The sequence below is a fragment of the Vombatus ursinus genome, unplaced genomic scaffold (assembly GCF_900497805.2).
Source record: "Vombatus ursinus unplaced genomic scaffold, bare-nosed wombat genome assembly UNPS02014811.1, whole genome shotgun sequence".
Taxonomy (NCBI): domain Eukaryota; kingdom Metazoa; phylum Chordata; class Mammalia; order Diprotodontia; family Vombatidae; genus Vombatus; species Vombatus ursinus.
The window spans coordinates 14,013,959-14,040,209 of record NW_020954589.1 but is presented as its reverse complement, the minus strand read 5'-3'; the positions used below and the strand labels follow the sequence as shown (position 1 = coordinate 14,040,209).

At 45.4% G+C, this 26,251-nt stretch overlaps 1 protein-coding gene across 5 annotated transcripts in view; it reads right to left on the bottom strand.

Moving 5' to 3' along the window:
- Positions 1-7,944: 7,944 nt before the first annotated feature.
- The window catches only part of FGD2 (FYVE, RhoGEF and PH domain containing 2), a 50,248-nt gene continuing 31,941 nt past the window's right edge, over positions 7,945-26,251 (bottom strand). For 2 of the 5 annotated variants that reach the window (XM_027876521.1, XM_027876524.1), the window contains exons 11-17: positions 19,561-19,640; positions 19,397-19,427; positions 17,368-17,460; positions 14,767-14,898; positions 13,550-13,696; positions 10,196-10,342; positions 9,326-9,749 (exon numbers count right to left, since the gene is read on the bottom strand). In XM_027876521.1, the coding sequence (XP_027732322.1) occupies positions 9,537-9,749; positions 10,196-10,342; positions 13,550-13,696; positions 14,767-14,898; positions 17,368-17,460; positions 19,397-19,427; positions 19,561-19,640 (843 nt within the window). In that variant the 3' untranslated portion in view covers positions 9,326-9,536. Of the gene's footprint in view, positions 8,428-9,325; positions 9,750-10,195; positions 10,343-13,216; positions 13,326-13,549; positions 13,697-14,766; positions 14,899-17,367; positions 17,461-19,396; positions 19,428-19,560; positions 19,641-26,251 lie in introns of those variants that run through there. The other 3 variants (XM_027876522.1, XM_027876523.1, XM_027876525.1) reach the window with 3 other exon arrangements.

Genomic DNA, 26,251 nt, shown 5'->3' with positions numbered 1-26,251 from the left:
GGCAGAGTAGGGGACATGAGTTCAAATCCTCCCTCAGAAATTTACTGGACAAGGGTCCTCTCTCTGCCCATTTCCTCATCTGCAAAAAGGGGATAATGACAACCCCTACTTTCCAGGGTTGTTTGGGGTTCTTGTCAGGATCGAATGAGCTAACAGCTAAAGCACTTTGCAGACTTCAAAGTGTTATTTAAATGATACCTATCTGTAAAATGATGGAGTTTGACTAAATGGTCACTAAGGTCCCTAACAGCTCTGAATCTACGATCCTATAATGCAGATCAGGAAGATACCTTAGAGATTATCTAGTGGGTCTATCACTCCCTTATTTTACAAATGAGGAAACTGAGGCCTATCGTGGGTAAGTGACTTGCCTGAAGTCATAGGGCATTAGGTAGGAGAGCCAAGATTCACACCCAGGTCCTCAGACCTCTCCGCCCTCTGCTCCCAAACCCTTACTTTTATGTTGTATCTCCCCCTGTTAGAATGTAAGGTCCTGGAGAGTAGGAATGCTCTTGTTTTCTTATATTCATATCCCCAGTAATTCTTTAAAACAGTATCTGGCATACACTAAGGGCTTAATAAATGCTTTATCTTATATCCAGATTCAACGTTGTTGCTGTTTTTCCACTGCATCAGAATGTCTCTTATAGTACTATACTATATATATATAATATATATATATTATACACTATAGTATAGTACACTATAGTATATATATGCCATATACATACTATATATAGTATATATACTATATATACTGTATATATATTATATGTATACAGTATATATATATATATATACACTACACACACACACACACACACACACACACACACACACATATATATACTGTAGTATATACTATACTAAGGCAGTACCTTATAGTCCCCAGGTTATCAGTGCCACAAAAAAACTAACCAGAGTAAGACAGTTAGTGGGCAGAAGGAGTCATTGTTCAGTCCTGTCTGACTCTTGGTGACCCCGTTTGGGATTTTCTTGGCAGAGATACTGGAGTGGGTTTGCCATTTCCTTCTCCACTCATTTTGCAGATGAGGAAACTGAGGCACACAGGGTTAAATGACTTTGCCAGGGTCATACAGCTAGCAAGTGTCTGAGACTGGATTTGAACTCAGGAAGATGAGTCTTTCTGACTTTAGGCCTAGCACTCTATCCACTACTCCACCTAGCTACTCTTGGATGGAGGATGGAAAGGACCCTAAAGGCCATCTGATCCAGGATGTGGGGGAAACATAGCTCAATAGAAAGAGCACTGAGGTCAGAGGATCTAGAACTGAAAGCCAGCTCTGCTCCCTACCATCTGTATGACCTTGGGAAAGTCACTTATCTTGGGTTTCACTTTCCTTTTTTATAGAAAAGCAGGATGAGATGATCTCCAAGATTTTTTCCAGACCCAAAGTCTATGGATTTAGGATGATGGATGGAAAGGGGAGATGAAGTTCCTAGAACCAACCTCCTCCCTCCTCCAGGCAGGAGGAAAAGGGGGGAGGGAAGGTGCACTCATGGTGAAAACAGTAAGGAAACAGCTTGTCCACAGTTAAGATCATTACATTCATTGTTGGTGACAGATGTCCTATTTAGCAATCTTGAAAATCAGGAAACCCAGGGCCTCAGTCCTACACTTAGCTTTTGTTTCTCATCCCAGCCCTGCCATGAACTTTCCTGGCTGCTCCCTGGGCAAGTCACTTCTGTTCCTGGGGCCTCAGTTTGCTCATCTGTCTAATAACGGGATTGTACTGGATGGTCGCTAAGGCCCTTCTCCAGCTCCATCAGTCCTGTGTCCTGGCACGACCTACTGGAAAAGGCCATTTAAATCAAAACACTTAACGACTCTGCAAGTCCTCAGGGAAGGTGAAAGTTAGTCAGAAAACAAGCTTGGATAGACAGGGCTCTTGCTTAAGGAGGAGCTGGGCTTCTACCTCGAAAATTATCCTGCCCAAGACAAGCCCCAGACCGGGAGCAGACTTCTGAGCATTCTCACTGTGTGCCTTTGTTATTTTGATTTAAAATGTTGAAAATTCCCAGAACTTGAGACACACCCCAAATACAAAGTCCAATATGGGAATATAGAAAAAAAATTCCTCCTCACTCAATCACTCAATAGCTATATCCCTATTATAAAATTTAAGCTAAGTTAATTTTTTTCATTCATTCCATCATTCAGCAAATGTTATTGAGCATTTACGTGTGATTAAAATATAATGGCATTTTAAATTGAACAGGGAAGGTGCTATTTAAAGAAGTCATTCTGAATCCTGGTGTTAATTATAGCAAAAAGAACCCTTGACAAAGAACTGAGTTCTATTGTGAGTTCTGTCACTGATGTGCCAGGAGACTTCAGGCACGTACAGAAGTACGTTAGAGAATTAAGAGAATTAGAGAATTTATGCCTCAATTTCCTCATCTTTCAAGAGAGAATACAACCTGCCCTATCTGTCTCATTGGGTTGTTGTGAAGACTGAATGAGATGGTGTAAATGGAAGCATTTTGTGAAGTATGCAGTTGTCAGAGTGCCATCTTCCCCACTCTGGCCCCCTAACTCTGCCCCTCATCCTAACTCACTGTTTCTTCTCAGTTACCCAGGTTTTATGACCTTGGAGTCATCCTTGACTATTCTATCAATCAACCAATTAGCATTTATTAAGTCCTTACTATGTGCCAGCTAGTTAACTGTTTGCTATGGGCAGCTAGGTAGCACAATGGATAGTGAGCCAGGCCCGGAGTCAGGAAGACTCATTTTCCTAAGTTCAAATCTCAGACATTTACTAGTTGTGTGACCCTGGGCAAGTCACTTCACCCTGTTTGCCTCAGTTTCCTCATCTGTAAAATGAGCTGGAGAAGGAATGGCAAACTGCTCCAGTGTCTTTGTCAAGAAAACCCCAAATGGGGTCACAAAGAGACAGACACGACTGAACAACAAATTGCTTGATTGGGACTTTCTGGGTTGGGAGTATTTATTTACTCTATGTAGAGAAGGAATTATTGACAAACCTTCAAGCTTGAAGCTGAGTTCACAGGAATCCACAGCTCTAGTTCTGATTACATATCAATCTTCTAAGTGCCAAAGCTTTTCCAGACATTGCAGAAAAATGAAGTCTGACCAAGCCTTTTTAAAAAACCAGACATGTGATTTCATTAATGTGGAGAGCTCCCAGATTGTCTTTCTTTTATCCCCAGTGCTTTGCATGGTACCCAGCACATAGTCAGCACTCACACGGGCAGTTAGGCGGTGCAGTGGATAGAGCCAGAAAGACCTGAATTCTAATTCAACCTCAGCCTCTTGCTAGCTGTGTGATTCTGGGTAAGTCATTTAACCCCTTCACAACCTAGACTCTAGGATTAACCAGTTCAAAAAACCACTGTCCTTGAGTCTTGTCTTTTACTAGGCTAAAAGGCCTCTAGGTGGCGCTGTAGCTAGAGGGCTGGACCTGGTCTTGGAAGAACTGCATTCAAATCTGGCTTTACTATAAATGTTTAGCTCTAGACAAGTCACTTAATCTCAGCCTCAGTTTCCTCATCTGTAAAATGGGGATAATAATAGACCGTACTTTTCAGAGTGGTTGTGAGGATGAAGTGAGACAATAATTGTAAAGTGCATTGCCTATAATGCAATAGGCACTATACAATTGTTAACTATTTGTTGTTTGATTTTTCATGACCTTATGAGCCAGATGTCCATGGGGTTTTCTTGGCAAAGATATTGGAGTGGTTTACCATTTCTTTTTCCAGGGGATCACCTTTGTCAGCTAGTGATAACTACCACCACAACAGGGCAGTGATCCATGAGGAAAATAGGGGTTAAATGACTTGCCCAAGGTCACACAGCTAGGAAGTGTCTGAGTCTGGATTTGGTTCTCCTGGCCCAGTGCTCTATCCACTCCATCATTTAGGAGCCCCTATTGTTAAACTATTAGCTATTAATAAATGCTTGTTGACTGACTGACAGATCAGCATTTACTCTAAGTTTTGCAATTTACTGTGTTGGCCAGCTGTCTCGGGGCACTGTTGCCTGTGGATGTCAGAGGTGAGATTTGAGCCTAGGTCTGTCTGATGTCAACTTTTTAGGTCATAGCCTTATCCACTTATAAGGATGAACCTTGATTCCTAGAATAGAAAAGTTCCTGAAAAACTCTGTAAGACAAAATTTCTAGAAATGAAATGCATTTTCCCATTGCTTTCCATGACAATTTCTGAGATGTATTCTTCCTTTTCTTACTGGTCCTGCTAGGCTGGGAAAGAGGAAATGCAAGAACTCTTCCAAGCATAGGCTCTGCAGCACTGGGCAGAAGAAGCCTGCCATCTTCCACTCTCCTCAAGGCTGTTTTTGTTACTGTTCAGTCATTCCAGTCACGTCTGACTCTTCGTGACCCTATTTGGGGTTTCCTTGGCAAAGATACTAGAGTGGTTTACCATTTCCTTCTCCACTCATTTTATGGATGAGGAAACTGAGGCAAACAGGGTGAAGCGACTTGCCCAGGGCATAGAGCTAGGAAGTGCCTGAGGCCAGATTTGTACTCAGGTCTTCCTGACTCCAGGCCCAGCTACAGCGCCCCATAGGGGAATAGAGATGAAAGCCAGGATTTCACTAATATAAAGAACTCCCAGGTAAGGAAACTTCTCTACCAACGCAAGTCAGCAGCACCTTCTCTGCAATTTATAGTCTTAGAGAATTGCCTAGAGCACTGAGCAGTTAAATGACTTGCCCAGGGTCACACAGCCGGTATGGGTCAGAGTCCAGACTTCAGGGCTGGTGCTCTATCCACTGCACCACCTAGCTGCCCCTCCATGCTGTCTTAAAGCAGCGAAAGAAGAGCTGAAATTTAATTCAAGTCGACAAAGATGCATTGTCAACTCCGTGCAGAGACAGCTGAGAAGGAGGGGGTACAGAGCTAGCCTGGCAGGAGAGAAAATGGAAAGAGGATGGAAAGAGAGAAAGTGGAGTGGGGAGAGAGAGACAGAGACAGAGAGGAGGAAGAGAGACTGAGACAGAGAGGAGAGAGAAAGAGAGACAGAGACAGAGAGAGACAGACAGAGGGGAAAAGAGAGAGAGAGAGAATGGAGGGAGAGAAAGAGAGAAAATGGAGAAATGATGAAGGAGGGAGAGAGAGACAGAGAGAAAGACAGAGAGAGACAGAAATAGAGATAGGAGGGAGAGAGAGACAGAGACAGACAGACACAGAGGGGAAGAGAGAGAAAGAGAGAGAATGGAGGGAGAGAAAAAGAGAAAATGGAGAGATAATGAAGGAGAGAGAGAGAGGAGGAAGAGGAGGAGAGAATGGAAGGAGAGAAAGAGAGAATGGAAATAGGACGGAGGAAAAAAGTAGAGGGGGGAGAGAGAGACAGAGACAGAGACAGAGAGGAGGGAGAGAGAGACACACACACACACAGACACAGAGAGAGACAGAGAGACAGAGACAGCCAGAGACAGAGAGGAGAGAGAGAGATTGAGAGAGAGAAAGACAGAGGAGGAGAGAGAATGGAGAGAGACAGACAGAGACAGAGAGACAGAGACAGAGAGGAGAGACAGATGGGGAGAGAGAAAGAGAGAGAATGGAGGGAGAGAAAGAGAAAATGGAGAGATAATGAAGGACAGAGAGAGAGAGAGACAGGAAGGGGGAGAGAATGGAGGGAGAGAAAGAGAAAATGGAGAGAGAGAGAGCTAGTGTTTGAATGTTTGTCAGGCCTCTCCCAGGCTCACAGGGCCCAGTGAGAACCATGACACAGCATTGCAGGAAGGGCCCAGGCAGCTCTCTGCTTCCCACGGAGGGAAAGGTGACTCTCAGCTGTTTCTGTTGGCACAGACCCATCGGGCAGCTGGCCCAGGCACGGGGCCATAGGGGGAATGAGGGCAAAGGGAGGTTTGCAAGTGGTGGGGAGAGACTGTGCTGGTAGAGCAGGAAGACGTGGCAGCCTGCCTCAGAAGTGGAGGGAAGGGGGGAGGAGGGAGACAGACAGCTCTGAAGGCATCCCTGGTGCTGAGGCTGCAGGAGGGGGAGAGATAAAGGGGCAAGTGACCAGCCACCCTGAGTAAAAGGGATCCTTTCTCAGAACAGGGCCCTGTTAGGGGCAGGCACTTCACTGGTTAGTTCATTCATTCACTTATTTGTTGAGAGCCTACTATGTGCAGGGCACTGAATAAAAATAAACCCACTTTCCCAGCTCAAGGGTCCCCTTTTTCCCTGAAAACACTCCTGAGTCCCTCCAGATAAAAGCACCAGAATTTTCTAATTTCCTTATGGCGCTTTGCCTCTCTCCTTGGTCCTCACCACATCTGAGGTTGTATGTATTACACTTATGTACCTCATATCCCTCCTCGAGTAGACAGTAAGCTCTTTGAGGGCAGGGACTCTCACGTTTGTTTGTTTTTTAATCTTTGCGGCTGAGTGCCCTGTGCATAGTAGAGTATAAGTGTTTGCTGAATGACCTTAAAAAGCACAAAGAATGGTTCAGGGCTCTGAAGGAGACACAGAAATGAATAAAGATACTCAATCATCCAGCATGAGGTTCGCATTTATACTCCCCTGGTTGGGACAACCATATACACAAACAGAGAGTTCACCTTTTTCTTTTGTCCACACCTGTGAGTTCACTGGTATAGGGAACTTCCCATGAGGAAGCCGTGCAGGTTTGATATCTGCTCTGCAATTTCTAGCCTCAGAGAATGGCCCAAGGGCACAGAGAGGTGGCAGGTGGGCAGGGGCACCCAGCCCATGTATCAGTTCTTCCAGACTCTTTATCTACCACATTCCCCTTGCTTCTTCCCGGAGTCTGGAAGGAGTATTTGGTAATACGCCGAGCAGCTGAGGTGACAGGTCCAACCACACTGCCTATGAGGACGAGGGATTCATCCAGGGTCACACAGAACGTGTCAGAGATGGGCCTTGAATCCAGGTTTTTCCTGACTCCAAGGCAGACCCTCTATTTGCTAGACCTTCCTGCATTTCCTAATTAACAATCTAAAGAATAAGTAAACACCAAGCTCTTGATCCTTCTCCCCACCCCCCAACTTGTCCCCCAGGAATTCCTCACTCCTGCATAGTGGGGATGTGATTCTGGGGTGGGTATAGGAGACGGGAGAGGACAATGACTGTCTCTCCCGCTCTCCCAATCAGTCTCAGTCATTCTCCAAACAACACTGCCGCCCATTGAAAAGTGAGCCCAAGGGCTCTATCAGATTGATTCGGCTAACAGAGACATCGTGCCGGGTGAGGAGCAAGCCTCGCTGAGAAGCCCCTCCAGGAAGGTGCCATGCTCACTGGTGAGAAAAAAGGGCATCGAGGGGCAGCTAGGTGGTGCAGTGCATAGAGTGACGGCCCTGGACTCAGGAGGACCTGAGTTCAAATATGGCCTCAGACACAAAGCACTCACTAGCTGTGTGACCCTGGGCAAGTCACTTAACCCCATTGCCTAGCCAAAAAAACAAAAAAGGCATGGAGGCCTTGCAGATTGGCAGCTGGAAGTTGTCTTGGCCACATATGTTGTCTGCGTGTGTGCCTTACTGCCATTATGTTCTGTTGGTGCCCACTCATTGGACAAAAAGGGTTGGGGAAGGGATACATGCACACATACACATATGGAGACATACATACATATATATGTATATAGATAATTGCATGTATGTGTATGCTATAAAGCACAAATATATACACTCACATATGAGCGTGTATATATATGTAAACACATATGTGTATACACATGTACATGCAAATATAACATGAGTACATGTGTATATCTGTATATGCAACACACATATATGCATATATACATATTCATATATATGGAGAGAGACAGAGAGAGATGGTGGATAGAAGGTCAGTCAGGAAGACCTGAGTTCAAATCCTGTTTCAGAAATTTATTAGCTATATGACCTGGTGCAAGTCAGTTAACCACTCTTAGCCTCAGTTTCCTAATCTGTAAAATGGGGGAGCTAATAATAGCCCCTACCTCACAGACTTATTAGGAGGATCAAATGTAAAGACGCCACATAAATGTTATCTATTATTGCTGTTTGTTGCTCAAGCACCCTCTCGGAGGGAGTCCACCGGTCTCCTCTAGGCAAAGGAGTTTATGTGTATAAAACGAAGAAGGAGGCATTCTGTGATTCTAAAGCAGAGGACGATGTGAGGGGATGTGCTCCGTGGTGGTGGCCCGCCCTCTCGTGGACGTGGTGTGTTTTAGCCGCTGCCTGACCCTTCCATGCCAAGCGCTCCTCGCTCTGCTTCTGGGAGAGGGAGGAGAGAGGTCCCTGGGGAGCTCCATTGCAGGGCATTATCTGAGGCACAGTATGCAGGGCCAGTTGTCCGGGGGTCTGGCGTTGGGGTTTGTATCTCAGCTGCCTGTTCTGTGGCGGGCTTGGAGAGTTGAACGCGGATTGTGCCGGAGCTGGGGAAGCCAGGACTAGGGAAAGATCTGGCATGAGAAGTGGAGTGGAGGTTGGGGGTGGGATACACTGGGGCAGAATGTGAAGCGGGTGGGAGGTCACCTGGGGCAGCCCGCTCCTCTTTCTTGGACTCACCCCTTCCATTTTCAAGCACAGGGCCCTTTCCTCAACATGACCCACCATGACCCACCATCCTTCTTCCAAGCCACCTTGAAAAGTGCCTATCATCCTGGGTCATCGCCTTCATGCAACACGCCCCTTTTCCATCCTGAGGGACCGAGGGGCCATGCAAATGGCTTTCCTGGTACACTGCCATCCTCTGGCAGTCACCTGTGTCCCAGCATCATTAAAATGACGGGTTGACTAGAGGGGTCTGTCCCCCAGGGATATTGGGCTCAATTCAACTCTCTCCCTCTTTATTCTCTTCTCCCCACTAACCCTAACCCTAACTCTAAACTCTACCCCTAAACCTAACTCTTCCTTCTTTTCCCTCCATCATTCCTCTTCTCTTTCTCCTTCCCTTCTTCTTCCTTCCTCCCTTTCTTTCTATCACAGGATCAGAGATTTAGAGCTGGAAGGGACCTTACAGTTCACCTGGTCCAACCTCCTCATTTTTACAGGTGAGGAAACTGAGACCCAGGGAAGCCAAGTAACTTGCCCAAGGTCACACAGGTAGTAAGTGGGAGAACCTCATTTGAATGCAGATCCTGTAACTTCAGGCAGCTCCTGCAACTTGAAGTTCAACTCTTTCCACTACACCCCCCCTCCCCTGGCTCCTCTTCTCTCTGACCCTCCTCCTCCATCTTGCTATTTCTTTTTCTGTTGTTTTTATTTCTAGCCTTGAGGTCACCCTCATCCTGGGTGCCCTTCAGCAAAGGGTCATCCCTCTGAGTCTCTCATTTCCCACAGAGGATAGCAACACAGATATACAAGCTTCCTTATTTATAGTGACTAAATGCAGGGTTTCATTTCTGGGGTCCCATCTGTTTTCATTCAGAGAGATGAGAATTAATAGAGGAGAGGATGAAAATAATTCTACCTCAAAGGAAGGAGTAGCCTATCAGCAGGCGTGTGTGTGTGTGTGTGTGTGTATGTGTGTGTTCAGAGGTAAAGAAGATGCAGCTCCCCTCACCCCAGTTCAGTCTGACAGTTCACCCTCTGCTCTGGTGAAGCTCGGACCTCTGGCTGCCCGATCTATGGCCTTCATCCACTGCCCCTTTAGGTCCTCAGATTCAGCCCTGAATGAGTAGACCAGACCAGATTGTTGGAGCTGGAATGCTCGGGGATCGGCCAGGGGTCCACTGGTCACCTGGTACCCCAGCAGGGGAATGGAGGTGTGAGCTTTCATATCCTGGGAAGTCAAGAAGGCAGAAAGTGGGGTAAAAAAGAGGGAGGGAAGGAGAGAAGGAAAGAGAAGGAGAGAAGAAAGGAGGAAAGGAAAGGAAAATTGATAATGGTCAATTTTATCCTGTTTAGGAGTACCCTTCCTCCTTACAGAGTGACAGGATTAGGACCCTTCAAGAGGCATGGGCGTGGGTGTCAAGGAAAAAGGGAAAAGTAATCGCTACCTGAAGCATGAACACTGTACTACAAGTCAGGAGACTTGGGTTCAAATCTTGGTTGCATCACTGACTTGCTCTGTGACCTTGGGCAAGTCACCTGGTTTCTCCCCCCCCATAAAAAAAAAAAGAGAGAGATGATACCTTTATTGCTTACTTCTCTTGTAACAGCTGGAGATAGCAAATGTGAAGGTGGGCTCTGGGAGAGGCAGAAAGGGCTACTGATGGTGGGGATTACCTGTGGGGCAGCATAGATGTAAAGCACCAGGGGGTCATCTCTGGGGATGACACACCAGCCTCGGCTACTGCCCTTCCCCCACTTGTCTCCCAGGAGCTGCAGGAAGCTGCACATTAGGCTCTGTTCCGATACCTTCGAAGACTCTTTCTGGGAAATGCACAGGGACACCCATCAGTTTGTGTGAAACAATCCCCCCAAAGAGCTAGGAGGAATTGGAAACCAATAACCTTCTCCTCAATTTCCTTCCCTGTAAAAGGAGGGTCTTGAAAGGTGCCTTCCAGGTGTGATTATATGAGCCGGGAGGAGGGAAGAGATCTGAGTGGGCAGGATCAATCTGGGAAAGCTTCATGGAGGAGGTGAGCTTTGCAATGGAGGCAAGATTTGGAGAGGTAGAAAGGGGGAGCAAAGGCATTCCAAACGGGCGTTCAAGTACGTGAGTGTGCATGTGTGCAACTGTGTGGAGGTGCCACTGGGCACGTGCTCGTGGCAGGAGAAAACCTGGGGTACCCTGTGTCCCAGAGAAGATTCCTGAGCCCCAGGGATGCTGTTTCCACTCTTTGCCTTAACAATGTAGCACTATCCAGACCAATGCCCTCCTAGTGGAGCCCCCTGGTGGAGGAGAGGGAGAAGACACACGGAACACCCCTCCTCCCAGAGCCTTAGTTGCTCCCGTGCTCTGGAGAAGTTTGGGGTCCAGATCTGAGCTTTCAATTCAGATAGGAGGTTCCCTGTCCCCGGTGGACACACCAGTACTAGTTCATTAGCCTGTGAGTTCCTTGAGAGCAGGGATTGTTTTTTGATCTTGGTATCTCTAGCACTTAGCACAGTGCTGACACATAGTAGGTGCTTCATAAATGAGAGCTGACTGACTGACAGATCAGCTGCTGCTCTGAAACTTATAGCTTTAGAGAATTTTCAGACGGGGCAGTGAAGGAGTAGGGCCACTGGGAGGTTAACTGATTTGCCCAGGCTTAGAGGGTCATAAACCAGTATTTATCGGCACTCGAACCCAGATCTTCCTAACTCCCAGATGGATATTTGTCTATTACACTAGACCACAATACCCATCCCTGGAGGTTGGGAGAATACTTTGCCATTAGCAATATGGAGAGCTGACAATAGCAGAGGGGGCAGATCTAGACCACATGCCTCCAGCCTTCTCTGTTCCCACTGGACAGTGGGACAGGGGAGTCTTGAAGAAGGAGGTAGGTGAGGCTGGAAGGTATACCAGGAGGGGTTAAAACACCTTGAATCACTCCTTTGCCCCCTTCCCACTCAACCTCACCACATATTTGTTTGTGTTGTAGCTCTCTGCCCCCAGTTAGACTGTAAGCTTCTTGAATTAGGTCTGTATCTCCTTAAGTGGCTAGCATATCACCTTAGGAACACAGGAAACACTTAATAAATGTTGAATTGCGTTGTAATGTGTGTACATATGTGCTACCTTTATCATTATTGCTGGGATACCTACATTGGGGCAACAAGAATTGAACACCATGGGGCAGCTAGGTGGTGCAGTGGATAGAGCATCAGCCCTGAGGTCAGGAGGACCTGAGTTCAAATCCAGCCTCAGACCAAACACTTGACACTTACTAGCTGTGTGACCCTGGGCTTAACCCCAGTTGCCTAAAAAAAAAAAAAAAAAAAAAAAGAATTGAACACCAGGGCAGCCTTGCATTCATGGGATTGGGTAGAGATGACAAGATACTGGAGGAAAAGTGACAGAAGACTCCAGGCCACAGTCAGGATGCAATGGAGAACATTAGCAAACTGGAGCATCCAGGACACAAGGGTCAGGTAGAGGAAGGGAAGAGGTAGGGGCTGGGGCAGGGATGACAACATGGTAGTATGGGGCATTGGTTGGATTCAGAGTCAGGAGAGACTTGAGTTTGAATATGAGCAACTGTGGGGAAATTGTTTACTCTCTTGGAAGGAAAGAAGAAAGGAAGGAACAGACAGAAAGAAGACAGAGAGAGACAGAGAGGGAGAAAGAAAAAGAAAAGGAGGGAGGAAGGAAGGAAGGTAAGAAGGAAGAGAGAGAGAAGAAAACAGCCACGTGGGGAGTCAGGGAAGTCCGAGGGGCATAAGAACTCAGGTTTGGTTTGACTTATTCAGTTCCTCTTAATGTGGGCAAGGGTCCATCAGTTCTGTCTTTGCAAGTTTACATCAGGGGTGGAATGTGTGCACTGGGGTGGTGTGCCTCCTTTTTTCTTTTATTCTAAGTCAAATCAAGAGTAAAGCCAACCAGAAACTAAAATTCTATTTTGTTCCGGATTATCTGAAAACATGGGCCCTGGTTTCTGAATTGACCTGTAAGGCCCCTGACAACTCAAAAATTCTCTGAGTCTAGATACATTCTGGGCTCTAGAGAGATGAGTCCCGGAGTGGACTCTGAGTCTCCCTAATGCAAGCTCTAAACTAGGGCGAGTGCTGGGGCCAGGGAGCTGGGGTGGAGTTCTGAAGATTGTTGTTTGTCCTTCTTCTTGAAGAGGCCAATGACATCAGGAGGGTGATGTCTTGACTTGCAAGTGAGCTGGATTTAAGTGAGGCAGGGCTGTGCAAGAGCTGTCAGCCTCACTCTCTCCTCCAGAGTCATGGAAGTCCAATGGTAAGACGTAGGTCAGGATGACAGGCAATAGCCCCGGATGCAGGGGGAGACCTTGGCCTCTTTAAGCTAAGGTCTTTCCCAGGTCTCAGTTTGTCTGAGGCAACACCCATTCAATAGCTAAAGGCTAGGCAAGAACTGAGGCAAAAGAGGGCCTAGTTTGCCTTCATAAAAGAATCAGTTTGGGAGTGGAAGACCCTCAGAATTTTTTGAAGAATGAGACAAAGGAAGCCCAGGGTAGTGAAGCTCAGAATTCCCTTGAACACAGAGATAGAGTGTTGCTGTTCAGTCGTGTCTGACTCTTCATGATCCCATTTGGAGTTTCCTTTGCAAAGATACTAGAGTGGTTTGCCATTTCCTTCTCCAGGTCATTTTACAGATGAGGAAACTGAGGCAAACAGGGTTAAGTGACTTACCCAGGGTCACAGAGCTGGTAAGTGTCTGAGATCAGATTTGAACTCAGGTCTTCCTGACTCCAGGCCTGGACCTAGCTGCCCAGAGATAGAGTAGGCAGAGAATCCCAATCTAAGAGCAGGAAAAAGGGATGGGCTTAGTTTGGATCCATTCCCATGGTGGTAATGTTTATCTGGTCTGAAAATGGTGTCTGTTGTGGCTAGGACAGAGAGAGGGAAGTGGAGGGGTGGGTGTTAATAGACAGGTGGAAGATGTGCCAGAAGATGGAGGCCGGGAACAATGGAGGGGAGAAATGGACAGTGTAGCACTGGAGGGCGTCCACATCCCTTCCTCACCTCCAGGATCCCTTTCTTCTTATCTTCCTTGTCGTCTGGCAGGAGGTTTCCGGTGAGGAAGACGTAACACTCGAGGCAGACCCGGTTGAGCCGATTGTCGTCGTATTTCAACCTAGCTCTGTAATCAGAGCACTTAGCACACACCACCTGCAGGAAAACTGGGGTCAGGGGTAATGCAAGCACTGGCCTGGCCTGAGACTAGATGGGTATATGTGTCTATGAATTGGGGGCAGTGAAAGAAAGAGAGCAAGAAGAGGAAGGATAGGCAGAGGGAAACAAAATGGTGGCTATCAATCAATAATATTTACTGCCCTCATTGCGCTCTTCAAAGTACAGAGCTAAGGGGGGGGCAGCTGGGGCTCTGTCCAAGTTGCCAACACCTATGGTGACACAGCTTCCTAGCCCAGGAACAGGGCTGATGGGCATTGCTTCCATGTAAGTCACTTCTAGCTGAAGTCTGCATCCCCTCTCCCAAAAAAGGGGGCAATATCAATAAATGTGTCATTGTAGTTACAACCTTTGGCAATAATTGAAGCCATAAAATGAATGAAGTCCCCAAAGAGTGAGCGCAGAGAAAGAAGATCAGGAGCCTTGGGACTGAGTCCCAGGAGAAGAATAGTCAAGGATAATGAAGAGAAAAGAAGCCAGCAAAGGATAGAAAGAATAGAAGAAAAGAAAGGGGAGGAAACAGGGCTAGGACCATGTGTACTACTTTTATGTCCCCAAGTGCTATAAGCAGCAATTTTGGCTCCTTGGGACAAAAACCTAAATCAAGTCAATGTGTTTATTAAGAGCTTACTATGTGCCAGGCAAGAAACACAAATGCCCTCTCGCCTGTGGAAAGTAGCACAAAACATTATGGAAATCAATTTTGTAATTCATGATTTAAAAATAATATAATTAAGATATATTTGGTTGAATGGGAGAGACGAATTAACAACTATAGTCACTTCTAACTGCTGAACTACATGCGTTCAGTTTTTGTGCCATCTAAATTTCAATGACTTGGGACAAAGCCCTTATGGTCCTACCCTAGTTATGACTTTGTGCATTCCTCTCAGTGCCTACCACAGTGCTGAACACATGGCAAATAAGCTCTCAATAAATGTTTGTTGATTGACTGAAAGAGACAGACTGTTGAGAAAGGGGAGGGATAGGTGAGGGAGGGAGGAAGGTGATGAAGATAAGGAAAGGGAAGAGGGAGGAGAGGTGCTCACATAGCCGCATGCCCTGCAGTGGTGCCGTCTTCGGGTGAGGGCATTGAAGGGCGTCTTACAGCGCATGCACATGGTCACCATCTTGTCACGGACCCACTGGGGAGCTCTGATGCCCAGCTCTTCAGACTTCAGCTGAGCAGAGGGGTGGAGACTTAGAAACTTCTTGGCCCTCTTCCCTTCGCTCATCTTCCATCTCTGCAACTATTTATCACTTCATATTTTCCCAGACTCTATCTGAAATACTAAGACTTAGAGCAACTCTGAGGCATTAATATCATTTCCCCTTGACAAATGAGGAAACTGAGAACCATAGAGGGAAAGTGACTTGCCCCTGGTCACATCACACAATTTAGTAGCAAAGCCAGGATGAGAACCCAAGGCGTCCAGGCTCCCAGCCTAGGGCTCCGTCCCCTGGAGCACACTGTCTTTTTCCCAGATGCCGTCTTGCTCACTCCCTTCCTTCACCCTCCGTCTTTAGCCTTCCTTTTCCATCCCTTTGGCTGGGGCTTCCTAGCTTCACACCACCCCCAGACAGCTGCCCTCTCCCCAGAGTTCCTTCCTCAGCCAAGCCCCCTTGGGGCTGCAGCCACATAGCAGACAGTTTCTCCTCAATGTCCCTCTCTTCCCCTTCCTGTGCCCTGTCTTCCTTTATAGCTGATCTCCCCTCCCCCCCCAGCACCCCTTGGGCCAGTCATTGTTCCCCACCCCCGCATCCATATACTTTAGAGCAGGAGTTCTTAAACTTTGGGGTGCCCTGGGTCTCTTTGGCAGTTTGCTGAAGCTTATGGACTCCTTTCTCTGAATAATGTTTTTAAATGCATAAAATAAAATAGGTAAGATTGCAAAGGAAATAAATTATATTGAAATGATTATCAAAGTACTAAAACAAAAAGAAAGTTCACCACCATCACCCAGGTTAAGAACTTCTGCTATAGTGGCAAAGAATTGGAAATTGAGGGGATGCCCATCAATTGGGAAATGGCTGAACAAGTTGTGGTATATGAATGTAATGGAATACTATTGTGCTATAAGAAAAGATGAGCAGGCAGATTTCAGAAAAACCTGGAAAGAGTTATATGAACTGATGCTGAGCAAAGTGAGCAGAACCAGGAGAACATTGTACACAGTAACAGCCACATTGTGTGATGACCAGCTTTGATAGACTTAGCTCCTCTCAGCAATGCAACAATCTAAGACAATTCCAAAAGACTCATGATGGAAAATGCTGTCCACATCCAGAGAAAGAACTGTGGAGTTTGAATGCAGATCGAAGCATACTATTTGCTATTTTTTTCTTCTGTTTTGTTTTGTTTTCTCTTTCTGGTGGTCCCTCCTATTGGTTCTAATTCTTACTTACAACATCACTAATGTGAAAATATGTTTAATAATGTAGAGCCTATATCAGATTGCGTGCTGTCTTGGGGAGGGAGATGGGAGAGGGGAAGAAAAATTTAAAACTCAAAAGCTTGTGGAAGTGATTGTTGATAAATTAAAATACATTAATAAAGAAAAAAACTTCTGTTATAGATCTTATGAGGTACCTTATGATTATTTCATTTGACCCCTCTGCCCCATTTTACAGATGAGGAAACTGAGCCTCAGGGAAGGGAAATGATTTGCCCAAGGTCACAGAAGTGAATAGTGAGTCTGGGAATCGAATCTAGGTCTTCAAACTTAACAATAACAACTATTATTATTATTAGAACTAGCATTTACATCATGCTTTAAGGTTTACAAAGCACTTTACAAATACTATCTCATTTTATTATCCCTACTTTTGTTGCTTAGTCATGTCAGTCATGTTCTACACTTGGTGACCTCATTTGGGGTTTTCTTGGCAGAGATGCAGATGAGGAAACTGAGACAAACAGGGTGAAGTGACTTGCCCAGGGTCACACAGCTAGTAAGCGTCTGGGTCAGATTTGAACTCAGGAAGATGAGTCTTCCTGACTCCAGGCCCAGCACTCTGTGTACTATGGCGCCACCTAGTGGCCCCATCCCTACTTTACAGATAAGGAAGCTTATCTGAAGTGACTTGTCATCTCACCTAGCAAGTGTCTAAGGCCGGATTTGAACTCAGGCCTTTCTGACTCTAGGTCCCACGCTCTAACCGCTGCACTACCTAGCTGCCTCATTCAGTGTTTTTCTCGCTGTTATCCTGCACAGCTCTGCTCTTTCACTAACTCCTCACTGGAATGGGCTCTCTCATTCAGAATTTATTTGCAGGGAGAAGATGCCAAAGAAATAAATTGGAAAAAAAATTATATTAAGAAATAAATTGGAAACATGAAATTTCAGATGCAAGGAAGATTTTTTTTTGGAGGTGGGGGGAGCAGGAGTGTAGAACCTCCTACACTGCACAGGTGACGCCATATCTTCTTAGTTAAACATTGAGTCCCTTGAAGGCAAGGACTTTTCCTCATATTTGTTTTTCTCTCTTCCCTCAGTACCTGATTATGGTGCATTGTAGGCTCTCAGCACATTCCATTCAACAAGCGTTTATTAAGCACCCATCATATGTGGGACACCGGGCAGGCCTGGCTACAGCGGAGAAACAGGGGGTATTCTTTGTGGGGAGGGGCAAGGCTCAGTGCAATTTACCTGGTGCTCCTCTGTGTCTCCCTCAGGCCCCTGGACCGCGGCTTTGAAGGTTTCGTGCCTCTTCCCAATTTGGTCAATGGCCCTCTGGCAAGCCTGGGAACAGGAAGAATGATACAGTAATTGAAGTGACCAGTTCCCCATATCCAAGGACGCTGGGCCTCCCCGCAGATCTCTCACAGCCACACAGTAACCTGGGGAATTCCAATGACCTGAAAGAAGATGAATTCACTAGCTAGTGTCTACCCTGGGTCACAGGCAGGGGCTGAGCATAAACACCTCCAAGTGGGAAGGAAGGTCACACCTCAACACCCACCCCCCAAAGCAGGGCTGGGTTAGTTCCAGACAGGAGATAAAGGAAGCCTCAAAGGCTCCTCCCATTTCTTTTAGCCTATTTAAATCTGCCCTATCATTCAAGGTCCATCTCAAGTCACCTCCTCCAAGAAGCCTTCCTTGATCACCCCAGCTGACTCCTATAGTGTTTATGTCCCATTGGGACATCATCATCATCATCATCATCATCATCATAACATAATAATGCCACTGGGCATTTATCATGCTCTGTTTATACTGTTAGTTATCTTTTCTGATAGAATATATGCTCCCTGAGGGCAGGGACTTTATAATTCTTTGTATTTGTATCCACAGTAACTAGTATATATCTAGCACAGTGTTGTTGTTTAGTCATTTTTCAGTCGTGTCCTACTCTTCATGACTCCATTTAGGGGTTTTCTTGGCAAAGATACTGAAGTGGTTTGCCATTTCCTTCTCCAGGTCATTTTACAGATGAGGAAACTGAGGCAAACAAGGTAAGTGACTTGCCCAAGGTCACACAGCTAAGAAGTGTCTGAGGCCAGATTTGAACTCAGGAAGATGAGTCTTCCTGACTCCAGGCCTGGCGCTCTATCTACTGCATCATCTAGCTGGCACACAGTGTGGCCTTAATAAATTATTACTGATTGATGCATCCGTGCCATATCTCTCTAGTTAGTAATTATACTATTGTTACACTTCCTGATAGAGTATATGCTCCTTGAAGGCAGGAACTTAATTATTCTTTGTATTTGTATCATTATGGCCTACTACAGTATCTGGCACATAGTAGGGGCTTAGTAAATTATTATTGATGGATTGATTGATGTGTCTGTGCCATGTCTTTCTAGTTAGTACTTAGAGTGTTGTTATCTTTCCTGATAGACTGTATGCTCCTTGAGGGCAGAGACTTAATTATTCTTTGTATTTGTATCATTAGAGCCTACTACAGTACCTGGCATGTAGTAGGAGCTTAATAAATGCTTTCTGATAAGTTGATGTGCCTACGCCATATCTTCCTAGTTAAACATGAAGTCCCTTGAAGGCAAGGATTTTTTCTCATATTTATTTTTCTCTCTTCCTCAGTACCTGATTATGGTGCACCGTAGGCTCTCCACACATTCAATTCAACAAGCATTTATTAAGCACCCATCATATGTGGGACATCGGGTATGTAAAGATAAAAAATGGCACAGTTCCTGCCCTCAAGGTGTCTACCATTCTATGGTGCTGGTGGTGGCAATGACATCAATGAATCAGCAAGTATTTACTAACCACCTACTATGTGCTAAGCATAGTGGATTCACGCATGAAAATGAATTTGTGTCTGCCCTAAAGCGAATCATGATCTAGCCGGGGAAACAAAATGCACGGACACGTGCATAAATAAAGATGATACAAGGCAGAACGTAATGGGCAAAGGAGAGATCGTTTTCGGTTGAAGGAGCTACACACTGATTAAATGACTGAAAACGCCCATCTCCCTCATTTAGCAGGTTGTCCCTGGGTGGGTGACCCTGACAAATGGAAGGGGGTTGGGACTTCAGCTCAATTCACTTGGCAGAGGGAGAACAAGGTCTTGGGAGAAGTGATCTGTGGGCATGTTTGTGAGTTGGGGATGGCAGGATAGAAAAGCTGGAAAGGGGTTCTCTCTACTGAAGCTGTGACCGCCTTCCCCTCCCCACTCCCCACCTCCCAGGCTGAGTGAGGGTGAGGTTACCTGGATCCAGCTGTTCATTTCTTCCTGAGACCTGCCCCAAAATAGGACATATCCATTAAGGAGAGTCAGGCTCCATCTCCCCATGACCACCCTCATCCGACCCCACAGGTGTCCTGTCTGCTCCCCACCCCTGTGCCTTGTAGGGTACACTCAAGATGCCTTACTGGGCTTGTAGTTCCAGGGTCCTCTGTTTCCCGGACACCAAGAAAGAGTGAGGAAATTCCACATCATTCAGTTCCCGGACCTAGAGGGTAAGAAGAATCATTCAGGAGCAGCAGCAAGGAATCCCACTGGGTGCTCTGGGTCACATCAAGTTTGGCTTTGGCCCGGCGGGTTCATAAAAGAGGGGGAGGCAGGCAGTCTGCAACCTGGAGAAGAAGCGGTCACTGCTGTCCAGTCTACTACCGTACAAATGCACATATATTAGACCCTTGAGTTGGACAGCATTCTAGAAGTCAGCTCTCTGCAGAATCACAAAATTTCTGAGTTGGAAAGGACGTCAGCGGGAATGTGGTCAAACCCCATATACAAAATAGAATTCCCTCTATAATCTACCTGACAGCGGGCATCCAGCTGTACTTATGGGTGGTGCCATAGTGCACAGAGCACCAGTCCTGGAGTCAGGAAGACTCATCTTCCAGAGTTCAAATCTAGCCTCAGACACTTACTGTGTGACCAGGGGCAAGTCACTTAACCACTGTTTGCCTCAGTTTCCTCAACTGTAAAATGAGAATAATAATAGCACCTACCTCTGAGAGTTGTCGCTGTGAGGGAATCCAACAAACTTTCCAAATGTTCCTCTGAACCCTGGAGGTTTGGGGCAATGTGAGTATGTGGGCCTGTGAGAAATTTTTCATGCTAGTGATATTTTCCCTTTTGGAGAGATAATTAAAGCTAGCATTTGTATAACACCTGAAGGCTTGCCAAATGCTTTACATGTTATTTCATTTGATCTTCACATCAACCCTGGGAGGTAGGTGCAATTATTTTCCCATTTTACAGATGAGGAAACTCAAACAGAGGTTAAGTGACTTACTCAGGGTCACACAGCTAATACATCTCTGAGTCAGGGTTTGAACTCAGTTCTTTCTGACTCCAAGGCCAACAGGGCTACCATGATATTTTCTTCAGAAGGGAAAATATCACTAGCATCAAAATCTTCTCCTAGAACAAATTATACATGGATCAAATATATTTATTATATGTGGCAACATTTTTTGGCATGAAAATAGGCTTACATTTCACTTAATTTGTTCCAACATTTTCCTAGCTTTTCTCTATGGCTGGGTATTTCATTCTCTCAGCCCCTCCTAACTAGCTTTCACGGATTCCATCAATAGATTTCAAGTCCAAGAATTTCTTGTGGCCAAATTAGTTTGAGAAATGCTGCCCTTGGAAATTACAGTCCAGACAAGAAGACCACACATGATGTTTCCCTCAGGAAGAGAAGGGGGAGGGCAGGGATCAGGGACCAGGGTGCTAAAGCCTGGAGAAGGAGGAGGCCACATCTCCCTGGGTGACTTCAGGGTTCTGCCTTTAGACCAGCCTGGTTTCAAACCACAGGCACTGGCTCTTGAGTCAATGAGGATAAAGGAGGGGACTGGAATGGATGGCTTTCAGAGTTCCTCCTAGCTCTGACGTTCCTGTTCTAGGCTCTGGTGCTCTGTGTTCTAAGACCTCTCCCGGCTTTGACGTCCCTGTTCTAGGCTCTGGCACTCTGCGTTCTAAAGCCCCACCTAATTCTATTATTCTGTGATACACACCTCAGATGAATAGCAGACATTGGGATTATCGCCTTCCCTTCTGCCTGATAAATGGTATCCTCTCCAGGAAAGGATAGTGTATTTGCACACACACATACACTCTCCCCTAGATATACATAGGTATATAAGTGGCTCAGAGATATCCAGAGATTCACACGCAGGGAGGAATATTCAGAGACACACGCACCTGCAAACATTTCCACGGGCATCCCTACTTAGACATACATTTAGAGACATGCTCAGAGACACGTACATGCACAGATACTAACAGAAATGCATAAACACATGGAACAGACTTGGGAAGAGACGCATGTAGAGATGTTTTGAGATACACATAGTCAACATATCCCTCCAACAAATTACGTATCCACGTGACCAGATTTGAGTCAGGAATTTCAGCACCTGGGACAGATTCCATTGAATGGGAAGTTGGGAGAGGGGGTAGGTAAGAGACAGCGTCAGAGGCAGACCCTGAGAGAGACAGTCAGACCTTGGGTGAAGTCTCACACTGCACCTTCTTTCCTATCCCCTGACCTCCACTGGTCTAGGACTCTACTCCCTCTCCCTTTCCAGAGGTCCATCTTCTCCTCTAACCTTTTGGACGTTTAGGTTAGTAGAGAACCGGCAAAGTCCTCGAAGACACAGGACTGGCAGTCTCTGAACCACTGTGGGGAAGAGTGTCAAGCCGCATATGGGGAATAAGAGTATTCCCCCTCCTGCCATATAGATATGATATATATATATAAATGTAACTCACATATATTTATATATGACAAATATATTTATATGCAATGTATATCACATGTTTATATAGGACACATATATTTATGTAGGACATGTGTTGTATATGTGATATATATGTGTGAGTATGTATGAGTCTCTCTTTCTTTCACACACACAGACACAGACACACACACACCCTAGCTAAGATTGTGCCCATGATCCAGAGACACATTCCTCATCAAAACTTATCAGAAAGGGGCAGCTAGGTGGCGGAGCGGATAGAGCTCCAGTCTTAGAGTCAGGAGGACCTGAATTCAAACGTGACCTCAGACACTTGACACTTAACACTTACTAGCTCTGTGACCCTGGCCAAGTCACTTAATCCCAATTGCCTCACCAAAAAGCAAAAGGAAAAAGCTTATCAGAAAGATTGCTTTTGGGGCAACTAGGTGGCACAGTGGTTAGGGCACCGTCCCTAAAGTCAGGAGGACCTCATTCAAATCTGACCTCAGACCAAACACTTGACACTTACTAGCTGTGTGACCCTGGGCAAGTCACTTAACCCCAATTGCCTAAAAAAAAAAAAAAGATTGCTTTGGTACTCAGCACCTAAAGCCTTCATATAAAGAGGGCTCAGAAGCCCAGCAAACTCTTCATGTCCCACTGGCTGAACTCTTCGGATGCCTCTCCACTATCATCAAGCCCCCATACTGGGTACATTGTCCCTCCCCCACTTTCTAGTTCCCTTTTGTGCTTTGTCTTCCCCCATTAGAATATAAGCTCCTTGAGGGCAGGGACTGTCTTCTTTTTTCTTATTTGTGTCCTCAGTACTAAGCACAGTGCCTGGCACATAGTAGGTACTTTTAAAAATATTTATTGTGTTATATTGCATTCCTGAAAATGTCCTCTTATGCTTATCTGCACAACATGAGCTTGTATGCATGTAGACATCCTGGGCATGTCTAAGAATGTAGGCCCTGGTTAGTGACTCTGTGTTCACTGGAAGAAGTAATGCTTCATTGCCCAGAAGGCTGAGGGTGGACTTCAGGAAGAAAAGCCTGAGCCAAATCGAGGGCAGATAAGCTTCCATATAATAATTTACAGCCTCTCCAAGAATAGGCAAGCAGAGCCATGCCCAGAAAATGCCAGCCTGAGGTGCACTTTTGGGGCCAGCTCCAGGCTGCCAACAGTAGCCAACAGCTCCTGCTCCTGACCCTCTCCGTCTAATTAGGAGTCAACATGGTTTGACTGTTGGGTCTGGCACAGAGGGATAGTTCAGGGGCTTAGGTAAAGTGCCAGGCTTGGGGTAGGGGAGTTGGCAGCTGCCTAGAATGCAACAAGGCAGCTTTTAAAATTCCTTTTTTATAAATGCACATGGTTTTATTATGACAGGAGGTGCTGAGACAGGCAGGGAATAAATAATAACTCATATTTATATAGCATTTTAAAGTTTGCAAAGTACTTTTGCATATATTACTGCAGTGTTTCTCAAAATTTTTGTTTATATCAAGGTATTTTTTAGTGTGAGGAAGAGCAGAATTGGGAGATTTTGCATGGAATTTCAAGTGTGTGTTATATACATTTCCCAGGATGCTGCTGTATTCATAAGAGATTGCAAGTGTAAGTTCTGTGCAATTCACAGAGCACTGGGAGTTTTCACGGGCGACCCCCTCACACCTGGAATGTTCTCCCTCGTCATCTCTACCTCCTGGCTTCCTTCAAGTCTCAGCTAAAATCCCACCTTCTTTTAAAGGAAGTCATTTGAGGGGGCAGCTAGGTGGATAGAACACTGGCCCTGAAGTCAGGAGGACCTGAGTTCAAATCCAACCTCAGACCAAACACTTGACACTTACTAGCTGTGTGACCCTGGGCAAGTCACTTAACCCCAATTGCCTAAAAAAAATAAATAAACAAAGGAAGTCATTCCCATTCCTCCTTAAGTCTAGTGCCTTCCCTCCTTGGATTATCTCCAATTCATCCTGTCTATATCTTGTTTTTACATAGTCGTTTGATGTTGTCTCCCCATTAGGCTGTGTGCTCCTTAGGGACTGTTTTTGCCTTTCTCTGTATCCTCAGCACTTAGCACAGTGCCTGACACATAGTAGGTGCTTAATAAATGTTTGCTGACTGACTGATGTGACCTCTTCCCCCATATACCCTTTGAGAGTCACATTATCTCATTTGTTCCTGGTAACAACCCTATTATGCTCTTTTACAAATAAGGATTTGTTTTTTGTTTGTTTGTTTTTTCTAGGCAATGGGGTTAAGTGACTTGTTCAGGGTCACATAGCTAGTAAGTGTCAAGTGTCTGAGGCCGGATTTGAACTCAGGTCCTCCTGACTCCAGAGTCTGTCCTCTATCTGCTGCACCATCTAGCTGCCCCTGCAAATGAGGATTTGTAATAGGCTCAAAGTAATTGAGAGACTTGCCTAGGATTATACAATCACTAACTGCCTGAGGCAGGATTCAAACCCAAATCTTCCTGACTCTAAGACCAGGGCTATATCCAATACTTCACATTGCTTCCTTTTGATTTCTCATTGACCACTGAGAAAAAAAGAGAAAAGGGGAAAGGCAAAAACTGACCAGAAGTTGGATATCTGTAGAAGATCACCAAGAGCTGAGACCAGTCACTCTTTAAGATAAAACTAATATTATTATAATCTAGGAATTGCAGATCCAGTGAGTGGGAATAGCAGAAGAAAGGAGGAAAACCCTGACAAAAAGATGGAAAACCTATTCATAAAATTTTTATTTAGGAACTCAGACAGACCCTCTTTATTTATTCTCCTAAATAAACAACAGGTATGGAGAACAAGTGGTTTGCCAGTGAGAGTTTCCAGTAAAAGAGAACTGGGGATTGTGGTGTGAAAGCAAGCATGAAGGCAAGGGAAATGATCCATTGACACACAGAGAATGTGCCGTGCTTGGGTTTCTTCCAGTGTGCCAAATAGCAACTACATGCCCACGTGCTGACCAGTTATGAAAAGGGGAAAGATCCAAGTCTCCCCTTGTCCTTCAAAAACCCAGATTAGATCCTACCATCCCCACTAGCTATCATCCTGTAATTCTCCTCCTTTTCTTAATCAAACTCCTTGAAAAAGCCATCTACATCCAGTCCTTTCACCTTCTCTCCTTTCACTCTTCTAAATATTGTCTGAAATAGGGATTCTAACCTTATCTTTTAACAGAAACACTTTAAAGTTTTTTTTGCTCTTTTTAAAGTTACTAAGTGATCTTTTACTGCCAGCCTTTTCTCCACCCTTACCCTTCTTGACTTTCTATAGCATTCTTGATCTCTCTATCCTGTCTTGACATTATTGGTCACCTCTTCCTGAAAACACTCTCCTTTCTGGGGGTTTGTGACCCTGCCCTCTCTTTGTTCCTTCTCAGTTTCCTTGGCTGGATCATCATCCAAGTCCCATCCATTAACTGTGCGTGTATTCTTTTTTTTTTTTTTTGAGAAGCGGTTGGGGTTAAGTGACTTGCCCAGGGTCACACAGCTAGTAAGTGTCAAGCATCTGGTCTGAGACGATTTGAACTCAGGTCCTCTTGAATCCAAGGCCGGTGCTCTATCCACTGCGCCACCTAGCTGCCCTTGTGGGTGTATTCTAAGGTAGTCTCCTGGTCCCTCTTCTCTCGCTTAGTGACCTCATCAGTTACCTTGTATTAAATATATCCTGCCGCAGCCTCTCTTCTGAGCTCCAATTCCACGTTGCCAAATACTGATGGGACGCTTCTAGCTGGAGGTCCCATAGGCATCTCAAACTCAGTATGCTCCCCTTTCCCCCTAAACTCATCCTTTTTCTGAACTTCCCTACTATTTTTGAAGACACCATCAGCCTTCAAGTCATCCAAGTTCACAACTTGATTGTCATCTTTGACTCCTCACTCTTCCGCTCCACATAGATAATGTGTTGCTAAATCTTGTCATTTCTATCATCACAAAATCTCTTGCAGACACATAACACTTATTAGCTGTGTGACCCTGGGTAAGTCATTTAACCCCAATTGCCCCACCAAAAGCAAAAACAAACAAACAAAGTAAATAAATAAATCAGAGAAAAGCAGACTGAAGCAAAAAAACCCAAATCTCTTGCATATATCCCCTTCTTTTCACTCACACAGTCTTCACCATTGTAGTTTAGGCACTCATCCCTACTCCCCTGGATTATTATAATAGCTTCTTATTTGGTCTCCCTGCCTCCCATCTGTCTCCTCTCCAATCCATCCTCTGCTCAGGTGCAAAAATGATTTTCTTAAAACATAGGTCTGACCATGTCACTTTCCTACTCAATAAATTCTCTACCTTCTAGTGTTAAATATAAATTCCTTTGCCTGGCTTTTAAATTTCTTCAACACGGCTCCT